Source organism: Carassius gibelio, chromosome A20 (assembly GCF_023724105.1).
Source record: "Carassius gibelio isolate Cgi1373 ecotype wild population from Czech Republic chromosome A20, carGib1.2-hapl.c, whole genome shotgun sequence".
In the NCBI taxonomy this organism is placed as follows: Eukaryota; Metazoa; Chordata; class Actinopteri; order Cypriniformes; family Cyprinidae; genus Carassius; species Carassius gibelio.
The window spans coordinates 25608482-25623211 of record NC_068390.1 but is presented as its reverse complement, the minus strand read 5'-3'; the positions used below and the strand labels follow the sequence as shown (position 1 = coordinate 25623211).

General features: G+C 34.8%; 1 protein-coding gene and 1 long non-coding RNA gene across 6 annotated transcripts in view; one reads left to right on the top strand and one right to left on the bottom strand.

Annotated features, from left to right (window-relative positions):
• Positions 1 to 1809: 1809 nt before the first annotated feature.
• Positions 1810 to 14730, top strand: part of LOC127938617 (dystrobrevin beta) — a 29179-nt gene continuing 16258 nt past the window's right edge. For all 4 annotated transcript variants that reach the window (XM_052535337.1, XM_052535336.1, XM_052535335.1 and 1 more), the window contains exons 1-6: positions 1810 to 2029; positions 12697 to 12761; positions 12863 to 12943; positions 13636 to 13849; positions 14122 to 14207; positions 14489 to 14643. In XM_052535337.1, the coding sequence (XP_052391297.1) occupies positions 12698 to 12761; positions 12863 to 12943; positions 13636 to 13849; positions 14122 to 14207; positions 14489 to 14643 (600 nt within the window). In that variant the 5' untranslated portion in view covers positions 1810 to 2029; position 12697. The remainder of the gene's footprint in view (positions 2030 to 12696; positions 12762 to 12862; positions 12944 to 13635; positions 13850 to 14121; positions 14208 to 14488; positions 14644 to 14730) is intronic.
• LOC127938618 (uncharacterized) overlaps positions 14656 to 14730 on the bottom strand; it is a 1526-nt gene continuing 1451 nt past the window's right edge. For both annotated transcript variants that reach the window (XR_008148756.1, XR_008148757.1), the window contains exon 4: positions 14656 to 14730. This exon is cut by the window's right edge and continues 434 nt beyond it. This is a non-coding gene — a long non-coding RNA (uncharacterized LOC127938618).

Here is a 14730-nt window from a genome sequence, read left to right as displayed (position 1 = left end):
ATGTTTGATAATAAATGTTATAAATATTATTAAATAAGTATTTACATATAAAATATGTAATTAAGTTTGTTAAACATGCATGTCTCTGTCACCTCAGTCATTAGTCTGGTCCTTGAATCTAAACATATCTCACGGGTGGGTGAGCTCTGACATCATGCTTTACACAAGGAGAGGAAGAGTTCACCACAAAATACTCTCATGTTGCTCCAACCCTGTTTTATGTTCTTTCTCCTGTGAAACTCAAAGGGAGATTCTAGGAAACATGTCCTTAGGCAGTAACGAATGCTATACACTGTATAAGCATTGACTTGTTTGCTATTTTTCAAGGCTTATGATAGCATTATATTAATTCCCTAATAATCTTCCCATCCGCTGTAGTTCTCATGTCATTCACTCTTGTGTTCAGCAAAAATGGTACTTTTAAACTATTGTATGGCTTCTGACTTGTTGAAAAATTGTGTAAATATGATCTATGAATCATGGACATTCCAAATAACATGCATTTGATTTTCATAAAAGAATGCAAATGAGAGCAGGTTTGTAATACAATTATTTTGCACAATGGATTGCAACTTCTGGTATATCTGCTTACATTATAAGCCTCTTGAAAACTAAAGCAGAACAGGATATTATCAGATATTAGTATTAATACTGTCTGATATTAATAATATATTACTGGTTCACCGTTGTGAGCAGTTATGAAGGTGCATGGGGCTACAAAAATGGGATCAACAAAAATAAAAATAATAATTTTCACATGAACTGCCAACATTTTCAATAGCTCCAAATATATTTGTATATACATTGATTGATTATATTTGATGATATATTATACAATTTATAAATAAATATTATAATATTTCAAATATCAATTTAATTTAAAATTAAATAAAATTAAAAATGTAATGAAAAAACTTACAATTTAATAAAAGTAAAATAGATACAATATAGATAGACTGAATTACTGAATTACACACACACACACATATATTATATATATACATATATAAAATAAATAAACAATTATTTCAAGAAATAAATATTAAATTTAATATGATATTAATAAAATAAATTAAAACTTGTAAAACAATGTATAGATAGATAGATAGATAGAACTGTATTTTTTTATTATTGTTTTATAAGTATTATGTATAATAATTTATGTTTACAGCATTTAAAAATTAAACATTTAATAAAATAAAAATGTAAATGTAATAAATAATAGTTAATAAATAAATAATTTAATAAAATAACAAACAAGATTATTTACAATAGATAGATAGATAGATAATATTATTATTGTACAACATATATATAATATGATAATTTATATTTACAATATTTAAAATAAAAAATGTATTTCATAAAATAAGAATGCAAATTTAATAATTAATTATTTACAAACATTTAAATAAATTGTATTATTATAAATGTTACATAATATAAGATGATAAATATATACAGGCTATTTACATATAAAATAGTTTATATATATATATATATATATATATATATATATATATATATATATATATATATATATATATATATATATATATACAATATTTACAAAATCAAATTTTTTATTATTATTGTTTATGATATTATATTATGTATAATTTCTCCAATTTCTCCAATGTGGTAATATTATGTGTAAATACTGTGCTGAGTGCAACATAGTGTCGTGCTTTTGCAGAGAGAGGGAGAGGGAGAGGGAGAGAGAGAGAGAGAGAGAGAGAGAGAGAGAGAGAGAGAGAGAGAGAGAGAGAGAGAGAGAGAGAGAGAGAGTTCCTTGACTCTGACTGAGAGAGAGAGAGAGAGAGAGTTCCTTGACTCTGACTTACTCCAGTATGGCGATATCACACAGAGCCGGTCTGTCGTTACACCGGAGATCTCGTGAATGAATCGTGACTCAACTGCACTGAATCATCGGATACAATGATACAATCTAACGAGAATCCACAGGCTGAGATGAGAGTCTGATTTTGGGAGGGTTTTAACGGTATCACAGCGGCGGAAATTCGCTCCGGTGAGTCAAAACCGAACTTCTGTTCTTCACTTCACTAAACACACAGCTACAAACCAAAACCTACAACTATACACGACAATACAACGCTTTAAATAATAATGTAACACTATAAACCGTAAAAAAAAAAGTACTCGTATATGCAGGAAAGAGTGAATGAGGTGAAGATGGAGTTAATGTTTAACAACATGGCTGCTCGCTTTCATCTCTTCATTATTCTAACTTAAAGAAATAAAGTCTTGGTGTTTGCTAAGTCCTGTAACACACATGCACGTGTAGATTCGGGGTCTGTTTCAGTGTGGATCGATTTAGAAAAGAAAGGCGTCTGTTCCTGCAGTCGAAACCGTTTCCGTTCAGCGAAAACAACAAACGTGAAACATCTTGAAACTGCAACTTCAGGGGTTCACAGAGATTTGAGCTCTTCTTCTGTACTTGTGTGTTTATGGGAAATTTTGCTGCTAGTATATGTGTGTTTTGTTGTGTTTCCGCAGGAAGTCAGATTGAGAAACTCAAAAACGACAGTAAAAGGCTTTGGCAAAAAAACAGCGTAGTTTTACCACTCGTTTCTTTTAATTACTTTGTAATAGTTACATTGTTTACAAAAAAGTACTATTGTGGACCACGATATACCTTATCCATTGGTGCTGAAATTCATCTTATGTATTTACCTGGTGCTATTCTGGGTTATTTCCAAAAATACCATGGTGCCATGTCCAAAAAAAAAAAAAAATTAAAAGAAATTAAACCTCTTTATTAATATACAGTGAGACCATAGTGTACATAAAGTATTAACCTAAAGTTATTTATGTGATACTTGGAAGAAATCGATGCTACTACCATAATGGTGGTGTCCTAAATAGCATCGTAATGCCATGGTACTTTTTGTAAGGGGCTGTAACATGCTCTAGTGAAATACAATATAAGACCGAGCAAGTTATTAACTTTTAACAGAAGATAACAGACGGTGTTTCTCTTTGGATTCAGACACAATAAGACCAGAAAAAGTTGAAAGTGACGTTATCTGTGAGTTTAAAAGATCATGTTTGTGCATGTTTATACCAGACCAGAGAAAGCTGAAGTCGTCACCGAGGCAAAAATAACCATAGTGTGTCTTCATGCTTCAGAGTGTGTGTGTGTGTGTGTGTGTGAGTGAGTGAATGGGCCCCTGCTGCTTCTTAAAACAAAGTGTTTGAAATCCATTTATTCAAGTGACCTGAGTAAAAGCTCCCTCACACACACACACGCACACACACACACACTGACATACACACACATGGAGGTTAACGGAGGTTTGAGATCCGGAATCCTTGGAATGTTTGTCCCCTTCATAGAATATTCTGCCTACCTGCCACACACACACAGACACACACACACACACACACACACACACACACACACACACACAGATGCATGCATGTCCACATTTACAGTGGCATTCAGACACACCGATGGCCTTTTCCAGAATTAGGACTTAATAAATGAATCATACAAACCAGCAGACCCTAAAAGGTGTGTGTTCATATATTGATTGTGACGTCATTGTACAGTCTGCAGAACGTCTTGAACCTTTAAAGGGTCAGTTCAGCCAAAAATGAAAATCCTGTCCTCATTTAGGGTATGTTTCTCTGACAATTATTTACTACAGAACTGAATAGTTTTTTTATTTCCATTTTCTGAAAGATTTTGTGTATAGATAACAATGTTGTCAAAACAATCCCTTATTCACACTGATCCGTGAAAAAGTCTAAAACACTGTATAATGCATGCCAGTGCGATGCAAATCATCTACAACAGGGGTGTCAAACTCAACTCCTGGAGGGCCAGAGCCATGCAGGGTTTAGATTCAACCCTAACTAAACACACCTGATTTAACTAATCAAGCCATTCAGGATTATTTGAAAACTACATGGTATGTGTGTTGGAGCAGGGTCGGAACAAAACTCCTCAGGGCTCTGAGTCCCAGGAATAGAGTTTGACGCCCCTGGTTTACAACAACTGTTCTCAATTCCAGTCCTGGAGTACCACTGGTCTACAATAATATTGTAAATATTGTTAAACAATGTGCGATTTTATATTATCTAGTACGTTAGTACAACCATAGAACGCACACATACACCACATGATGTAGGTTAGACTACTGCGCGAGCACATTTAGAGTTCACTCATTTAGTCTATTAAAATACATTTACCCCCAGTTTCACAGAAAAGGCCTAAGCCTAGTCATAGACTAAAATTTACGTCTGAGCTGTTTCGACTGAAAAGCCCCTTTCACACTGCACGTCGGACCCGGCAAATTGCTGGAACATTGCCGGGTCGCCTTCTGTGTGAAAGCAAACACGTCCCGGGATTGATTCCGGCATTGAACCCGGGTCGGGGACATAGTAACATTGCCGGGTTCAGTCCCGGGACGAGCGCTGTGTGAACAAAAGCCAGATCTAATGCCGTATTGTAGTGATGATGCACGTTATCGCGCGACTCTTTTACCGGCTGTTTTGAAGGAAGGTCAACATTCGCAATGAAAAAATATAAATATGTGCAGACTGTAATGAAGCAGAGATCAGCTTCAGCGAAAGTATAACGTGCCTAACGTTTTCGACTCGTACATTACAAGTCACACCCTGATGTCACGTGTCGTTACGGGATCTTTACGGGTTGTGTGTGAAAGCACGCACATATCCCGGGTAATCACTGGCGACCCAGAAACAATTGCCGGAACACTTTACCCGTGTATTTTCCGGAATCGCAGTGTGAAAGGGGCTTGAAAGAAACGTGCACTGACTGATCTTACCTCAAGATTCACACGAGTAATGTTTTTTTTTTCTAAGGCACATTTATAAAAATTACTTAAATTCCCTAATTGAACAATGGCCTAATCCTGTCTTAAAATTCCCCTAAAAGTCAAGATAAGGGGGCAAGAATGCCCGTCTTTTATATTTATATCATCTGACTTAATATCACACAAAGAGTGACGATTTTAATCCAAATATCAGCATTATTGCAAATGTGATATTGATTTGATGAACAGCTTAATAAATGAAAAGTTCATATTAAGTGACTTACATTTTACACACAAGAGTTTCTTGTTTTTTTCTGTATTTCTACAACAAAAATAGTTCCAAACAAAGCCGCAGTAGAATTGTTTTTCATCTCTAAGCAACACACGAAATTGTTTCTTTACTGAATCAATCAGCCGTTCGAACAAATCAGTTGAATGAATGATTCAGTGACTCACTCATGCAGTGATTATACAGGCTGTGAATGCATCTAAATAAAGCTTCAGATTCTAATTACATTTGATTGGTAAAAGCTTTATTGCGTTTTACTGCTTGAATTTATTGATCATATTAATCATATATAAAAAATTATTTAAACTCATTGGAATAGTTAATTTCTGTTACTCCTGCAAACTAACCAATGCAGAGAATTTGAAAAATATCAAACGCTTTGGGAGTCAGCTGTCCTCAGCAAGCACAGTAACACACACAAACAAAATATCTACTGTCTAATTATCAACAAAATGAAAGAAAATATCAAGACTTCTTTTTTTTTGTCACCATATTCATATTCACATTTGCATTTTTATAGTTTACATGGAGAGGATAATCTTATTGTTTTCAAAAACATGCCCTTTGAAACCTGTTTTCAAAAGTTTGCATTTTCAAGCCCCCCAAATAGGCTATTTTCTGTCTTGCTACATTACTGTCAGATGACTCCGATACGTTATATTCGCCACAGCATCCTCTTTTTGTTTAAATTTTTCAGAAAATCCTGTGTTGAATTGTGCTTTGTTTGTAAACAAATCCACAGAAAAATGAGGGGAACAAAGGACTAAGTTCATACTGACACAATCTAGATCTTCATTTGAACGAAAGTTTATCCACTCTTTCAGAAGGAAGGCGATGCAAAGACTTTTTTTCTCAGCTTGTTTTCTTCAGAGCATCTTTATCGTTTGGTTTGTGTGTAGACCTTCATTTGCTGCTCTCGTTATTTACACTACATGTGTTAATCCGTGGGCGGGGCTAAACAGGCATTGATGTAGAATCGGTGGGTGGGGCTAAACAGACAGTGATGTAGAATCGGTGGGCGGAGCTAAACAGACAGTGATGTAGAAGCAGGCTTTGACCACCTTCTTCGTAGGCGGGGTTTAGAAACACTGTTAGATTATGAAGTGGCACATTCCACAAGCTGTCGTTTGGCAGATTAACTTCAATATAAGCGGTTTTTAAACCAATTTAGTTTTGAGTTCTAAAACTTCAGGATGTTTTTATAGTACAATGACCTCTAAAATGTCAAAAGATCAAGGGGATTTTGATTTCTCAGTTCGTGGCCACCTTAACACACTAATGAAATGTTACTAGGTCGAATAGGTTTAATCCAGATGCACCTGTTGATGACCTCCTCAGAAAGAACTGTTGGCCTTTATTTACAACAGTTTATTTATTTATTTATAAAGATGATGTTGGGATCATGTTCTTTTTTTAGTGTGCTTGGTACTGGAAGCATATTTTCCATTTATTCTCTTTACAGGATTTTCAAATCTTTCTTACAGAAACACTTGAACTAAACGAAACAGCTTAGAAATCAATTGTATTGTAAAAATGAATGGATTTGCTTTGATAAATTACATATATGTGTGTGTGTGTATACACTTATTCATTTATTGTGCTTTTATTTACTTATTTTTGCTTTTATGGCATTACTTTCATGACAATTTCACATTATTGTAATGGATCTGGATGTTTTACTTAACTTTTTGGATTTTCTTCTTATTTTTTTTAAGCAAAAAATGTTGTTTATGTAATTTAAATCAGCATGCATATTACCAGTGTTAACCAAAAAATATCAGCTTCTTATTCTTATCTGACTTTGTGGTGAAATAGAGCCGGATGTGTTCTTGACAGCTTTCATTAGTTATCCTGCATTTCAGTGTGTTTAACTTCTGGGCTCTTCGGCTTTATTTGTCTCTGTACAAAATGCAAACAGAGCTGATGCCAGTCCTGTGAAACACAAACACACACAGTCTCTCCTGTGCTCTGTCATGTCTCTGCTGAGTTTGATCTTATTTTTGTGCACAAAGACATTGAGCTGCATGAGAGAAAGACGCTGATGGAGAACAGAGGAGTGTCTGAAAGAGAGATTAAGGCTGCTGTCTGCGGTAACCGTCCGAAGGCTTTGTTGATCTCCCTAGTGTAGATATTCAATCATTTGCTTCACATCACGCCAGAGAGAAACTGATATGAGCTGGCAGACGAAGAAAAGAACACAAACTCCTAAATAAACGAATAAAAAATATCTTCAGATGATTAATTAAGACACTTAAAAGATGCTAAATATACACACAGTATTTAAGCATGTGTGGTGTTTAAACAGGCAGATGGTGCTGTCAGTTGTGGTCATCATAAAAAATGTTACTGTGGTAAATGTTTCCATAACACAGTCATACTCTGCTGCTACTGCAGAGAGTTACAAACCAGCTGATGAATTAATAGTAATTATTCCTTTTAAATATTGTGCCACACACACTTACTCTAACAGGTGGAAACCTGTTTCAGGCAGGTTGAAAAATTTATGTCGGGCGAGCGTTTGCGTTTTTGCTTTCCAAAGTTTTATTGATTATGAAAATGTGTTTTTATTGCTAACTTAAACATTTGGTGTTCTGTGGTGTCTTCAACATTACTACAGTCATCTGAAATAGTTGTCGACCGATATTGTTTTTTTTTTTTTTTTCTTGACTGCCGATGCCAATATTTTGCAAAGCAGGGGGCCGACAACGGATATAAAGCTGATATAATTAAAAAAAAAATTATTAATATTTAATACATTTTTCTAATCCTTTGACAATTAATTAAAAATAAATGTGTAAAATAAACATACTTTAGATGACAAAGTATTTTTCACAAATAAAATATTTAATAAAAATATAATTAAAAAGGAAGTAAACTCTAACCAACAGGGCGCTTGATATTCTGGATAGTTTTTGTGCATTGGGAATCATATTTTTCAATTAAAGCCAATGTAACACTCATTTTACACACAGAACACAGAGAAAATGACATTAATATGACAGTGGGCAAATGCATAAAGCGCAGCATAATTTGAAATTACGAGTTAAAGCATTCAGTTACTATGGACCATCAAAATAAAAGTCCCTTGAACACTGGCCAGATGTCTGCCGGTATATCGGCCTTGGCAATATATCGGTCAACCACTAATCTGAAGACAGTTTGACACCAATGTAATGTTATCTAGCTGCAAGATGAGGTTTTGAGATTGCTAAAAAAATTGTTGTGCAAGCCTTGCAAGCATCAATTAAGATGGTTTGATCATTTTTTTTAAATCAGTAATGTTTTGCACCACTTGCATTTTTTTGTGAAGCAACATTTACGAATTTACATCTGTCATGGAGTTTTTGCAAATTGTAAACAATATAATGTATTGGATTTTTTATATGTATTAAATATTTAAAAATGAATGTATTCAGATTGTTATCTTATATTTTTGTGTAGTAAAAAAAAAAAAAAAAAAAAAATATATATATATATATATATATATATATATATATATATACACACACACACAGAGTCATGCAGTTATTTAAAATGTTTTTTAAATATTGAAAACATAATTGATACATAATATATGCATACAAATGTACACACACACACACACACACACACACACACACACACACACACACACACACACACACACATATATATATATATATATATATATATATATATATATATATATATATATATATATATATATAAATGTAAGGTATATGCACGACATGGAGACAAAGAAACCACCCAATGTGGAGCAAGTTATAATATTATGTACAATATTTGTTTTAAATTTATTTTCAGTATATATTTCTGATACAAATAAGGAAATGAGTTATAGTTATATAAACAGAATAATTTTTTTTGTGTGTGTGTTGGCTCTATTAATGTTGGCATGTCAAGTAAAAAACATTTTTGTTGAGCTTTGGACTGTAGCTGTTGTTTCATAACTGCTCACAGCAGGGAACCAATAGTATCAATCTGGCTGTATTATTAATATCTGGCTGTAATATTAATATCTGAGAGCATTAGTCAGTGTGAGTTTAGCAGCATTCTGTTCTGGTTTGGTCTCGAAGGGGCCGTGATGTCTGAAGTGAGCTGAGCAGCACAACTCTGGCTTCGATTCTGAACTGAATGCAGGTATGAATGGAGGTTCGAGAATGAACTGCATCAGCACAAGCTAAAATCTGTCTGACCACACACACACGCCTCATATGGTGCCTTTACATAATTGTTTTCCACTTATAGTGTGTGAGTGAAAGGTCATGTGTTTGGGCGGCTGACAGGAATAGTCACTGCCACCCGCCTGTGTGACTCCTCCTCTACTTCCACTTTGAGGGTGTTTGTGTTTGTGCTTGTGCAGAGACAGAGACGGTGAGTTAATTAATAGTAAACTCCAGCCACTGTTTAATACTGAAGTGAAGCTGAAATGGATCAAATAATTAAAAAATAAATTAGACATCTGGGGTGTGTTTCTGTCATGCATCACCTGGCATTATGGCTTGGTTTCTTCACCTCAGCCCATTTCTCATGAGAATTGTGTGCTGTTTGTGGAGTCATGCATCAAATGTCAGTTTAGTCATTCGCCTTAAAATAGAAATAGAATCATCTCTTCCCTGTATCTCATGTATGGCAACACCAGGCTTCAACACCAGTTTCCCACTGAGTGCATAAAATGCATGGATCTAAAAGTTACTTAAAAGTGTCTGCACAAAAAAACTACTAAATATTAGCATCTGCATAAATGCTATTATATATAATTAAAACATTTTATAAAATGCAAATATATATTTGTGTGTGTATCAAGGCCTAATATATATATATATATATATATATATATATATATATATATATATATATATATATATATATATATATATATATAATGTTTGTATTATTTGAAATATTGTAAACTAATTTTATATATTATATTTATATATTTTATATATTATATTATATAGTACATATTAGTTTTTTATTTATATTTTCTGCACCTAGATTTTTAAACCGTGTAGGAGTCAGATGTATTGGACTATTGCTTTGATTAATGTGTGATTAATGTGACATTAATGTCTGTTGTTTCCTCTTAAAGGGGTGGTTGGCTATTTTTTTTTCTAGGCTTGATTTTCTAGGAGAATTGCCGGAACATTGCCGGATTGCCTTCTGTGTGAACACAAACACATCCTGGGATTGATCCTGCGTTGGGGACCTAGTAATATTGCTGGGTTCAGTCCCGTAACAAGCTCTGTGTGAACAAAAGCCCGAACCAATGCCGTGAAGGGTGTGTCGCATTATTGTGTGACTCTTTTACCGGGTATTTTGAAGAAAGATCAACATTCGCAATGAAAATATTAAAGTGCAAACTGTAATGAAGCTCCTCACTATCCACACTGAAGCTGAGATCGTTCGCTAGCTTAAGTGAAAGTTAACATGCCCAGCGTTTTTAACTCGTGCATTACAAGTCACATCCCCTTTATGGGTTGTGTGTGAACGCATGCACAGATTCTGGGAAATCACTGGCAGTGTGAATGAACCAAAATCTAACGATCCGGGAACAATTGCTGGGACGCATTACCCATGTATTATCCAAAATCTCAGTGTGAAAGGGGCTTAGTTTAAAAAAAATAAACATTATTTTTCCTTTCCATTAATTTACCTTTCCACACCGCTCTCTCCCTTCTCCTATAAACGCACTGATCATTTCCTGCTTTTATGAAGCCCCTCCCTCAGAAATACACAATGGGCCCTGATTGGTTAGCTTAGCCCAGTGTTTTGTGATTGGCTCAACCGCATCTAGTGCGCGTCTAAATATCCTGTCCCTCACCTCAGCGGCATGTGCTCCGGTTGTATTGTATTGTTCCAAATTTTAGACATGCTGTTATTTGTAAATGCTACTGCTTCTGTTTGCTTTTAATATATGGTTTTATCCTGATTTAACCTTTAATACAGTACTGCAACGGCACGCACGTCCATGTTTAACACTCCTCATAGCTATGAGAAAATACGTGTATAAATTGAACTGTTCATTGTTGAGAGAGAGACAGCAGGGCAATGCGATGTGAGGAACAGTATTAAAGAACCGCTGTTTTAGAAGATTGATTTTGAATCTTTTGAATCCATTAGAATTGTTAGAAGACAGAATCGTGATTCATATATGAATAGATTTTGATGTGCATTCCCATTTTTCTTCCTCTTCTTTAAAGCAGTGCAGCATGGTCTCGCCCACTTTGTTGCATGTTCCTGGGGGCGGGGTTTATCAGGGTTTATGATGTCACAAACCTGGGAAGTAACTTGTTGTAGTCCCCACACACCGTTTTTGTGGGTATTAAATTGCCAGAATTTTAAAAGACAAATCTCCGTTTTGATAATCTTTAGTGTGTCTGTGTGATGAGTGTTAATGTGAGTTCAGGACTCTGGAATGTTTTAGCAGTGAGGTGCTGTGCGTCTGGATCGACTTGTTGGAGAAATGATTCCCACTTGAGTGTGAGTTCACACAGAAAACCGTTCAAATAAAAGGATTTAAAGTTAATGAAGACAGAACAGTTGAAGAAGACAGTGAATGAAGAACATAATGACTTCTTAGTGTTTGGATGTCAGCTTTAGTTGAGTTGTTAAACTTATCTGTTGTCAGTGTCCCAGGGGATTATGGGTAAGTCTCCGGAGACCCTCAAATCCCCGCAGGAATGCGTGTACACATGCTTCAATGCTTTGCAGTAAGCAGAGAGAAATTTGGTTCTGTTCTTAAAGATGAAACTGAAATTCAGTTGTGTGGCAGCTGTCAATGAGTGTCACAAGAAGTCATTTTTAACAGGTTTTTGGCACATCTGGTTCCTGGGGTATTCTGGGTGGTTGGTACTTGCTCTGCAAATATTTAACTCACTGTGTTTTCTAATTATTAAGAGGGCTGAAATCTGGCATTTGCCAAAGTTTCTCTGTTTTGACTTTTTCCCATTCAGATTTTTGAACTTCCAATCTATAATAATTTAACAATTAAATATAAAATGGTGTTAAATTGAGTAATAATAATAAAAAAATCATTGTTTAAAAGAAAAAATGTATATGAATTTTCAATTAATTTCATGTTTGTTTGCATTTGTGAATTTTTTTTATTTTTTTTATTTTTACATTTTAGAGAAAATCCAGTGCATTTCTTTTCAAATTTTTTATTTTATTTGTTTATATTTAGTTACAGTTTGGTTAAGATCAGAATGTGTAATTAATCATTTTTCATCATCTAAATCCAGCTTTATTGAGTGCCATTTCTAAACTAGTTTTACTTGAGATCATTCATAAATAATTGATGTTTTATTTTATGTTACAAGAATCTCATTACCATCATATTTCATTACCATCATGCATGGTTTAAAAAAAAAAAACTAACACTGTTACATACATATCATGCAAAAATGTATGGATTTTTCATTCAGTAATTTGTTCACTCATTCATTCACTCCGTAAATTTAGTTGCAAAAAAATCTTCTTGATCAACGTTGATCAAGGCCTTGATGTGACAGTTTTACATTCTAGAGAAGTTTGAAAGCAATCATTTGTTTCAAGATATCAAAAGTGCCCGCCTGTGGTTAATTTCTCTCTGTGTGTCTCTAGGATGATAGAGGACAGGTGGAAAGGGAATGTCATGGCCGACAGGAAGCAGATCTTTACAGATATGAGTGAGTGCCACCCACACACCCACCACATGACCTTTGACCCCTATTGCATGTGTTCATTAGCTAGTGCATCTGAATATAAATGTATGACTTTGATTCTTCAGAGACACAGAATTATGACACCATCCGGCTGTCTACGTACCGCACCGCCTGCAAGCTCAGATTCATTCAGAAGAAATGCAACCGTGAGTATTAGTCACATCAAAACTCAAATGACTGATGTTGTAAAATATGCATTTTCAGTGTTGTTTGTGAGTTCAAATATAAGCTCTATACATCTAATAAGAAACATAAGATAAGCCAGAAATACACTACTGTTCATAAGTTGGGCGTCAGTAACTGATTTTCTTAGTTTTCTTAAACAAGGATGAATTAAATAGATCAAGAGTGACAGTAATGACATTTATAATGTTGCAAAAGATTTCTATTTCAAATAAATGCTGTTCATTTGAACTTTCTGTTCCTCGAGGGACCCCGAAAAAAATCAGAAATGTTTCTTAAACAACAAATCTTTATATTAGAATGGTTTCTGAGGATCATGTGACACTTAAGACCAGAGTAATGATGCTGAAAATACAGCTTTGATCACAGGAATAACTTTTAAAATATATTCAAATAGAAAACAAAAAAAAAAGTGATAATGTTTCACAATATTACAGTTTTTACTGTATTTTGATTACATAAATGAGGCCTTGGTGAGCAGAAGAGACATCTTTCATAAACATAAAAAATCTTGACCCCATCATTTAATATCACATTGTTCTCCAGTTTCAAGTTTAAAAGTAAGTTCTTCATTCCACGTTTAGAGTAATCTGGACTGACGTGGGAAGCTTTATTACCATGTAATTCTCTCTATTTCATGTGTTTTCTCTCTCAGTGCATCTGGTGGATGTGTGGAACATGATCGAGGCGTTTCGTGACAACGGTCTGAACACGCTGGACGTCTGCACCGAGATCAGTGTGGCTCGGCTGGAGACCATCATCACCTGCATCTACCAGCAGCTAAACAAACGGCTGCCCACCACACACCAGATCAACGTCCAGCACAACACCAGCCTGCTGCTCAACTTCATGCTGGCGGCACACAACAGGTGAAAGTGTGTGTGCTGTGTTTGCCAAAGTTTGGACAAATTTATCAAAAAGTAACATTGAAGACATTTAGAATGTTACAAAAGAGTTCTATTCCAAATAAATGCTTTTCTTATGAACTAAAGAATTCAGAACTAATGTGTCATGGTTTCCGCAAAATATGAAGTAGCACAACTGTTTTTAACGTTGTTGATGATAATAATAATAATAATAATGTTTCTCGATCAGAAAATCAGCTTCAGATCATTAGAGGGTGAATCTGTGTGTTTTGCAGTGATGCTCAGGGAAGGCTGATGGTGTTTTCAGTGAAAGTGATGCTCTCAGTGCTGTGTGGAGGGAAACTGGTTGATAAACTTCGCTGTAAGTTCATTCATCGATATCATCACTGTCTTCCACTAGTGGACAAATAAAATCAAGTCATCTTTATTTATTTAGTGCTTTATACAATACAAATTGTTCCAAAGCAGCTTCACAGTTATAGACATGAAAATAATAGAATCAATGATGCGCATCTTCAAATATGAGACAGAGTCATATTCTGCTCTACAGAAGACAACAGTGTCATTATTCAGCACAGGGATGTTGACAATTATATGCATATTTCTTGGCTTGTATAACAAGTGTGTTTGTGTGTGTGTTAGATATTTTCTCTCAGATATCAGATACACATGGTGCGATGGTGATGTCCAGGTTTGACCACTTCCTGCAGGAGGGGCTGAAGCTGCCCACTGCCGTGTTTGAGGGGCCGTCGTTCGGCTACATGGATCACTTTGCCAGATCCTGCTTTCCTCAACAAGTAACAATTTCACACGTTTCCAAACTTTGTCTAGTTAGTGGTGCTTACTAAACCTTACTGTTATTGCTCATATAGTGTTAGTGATCT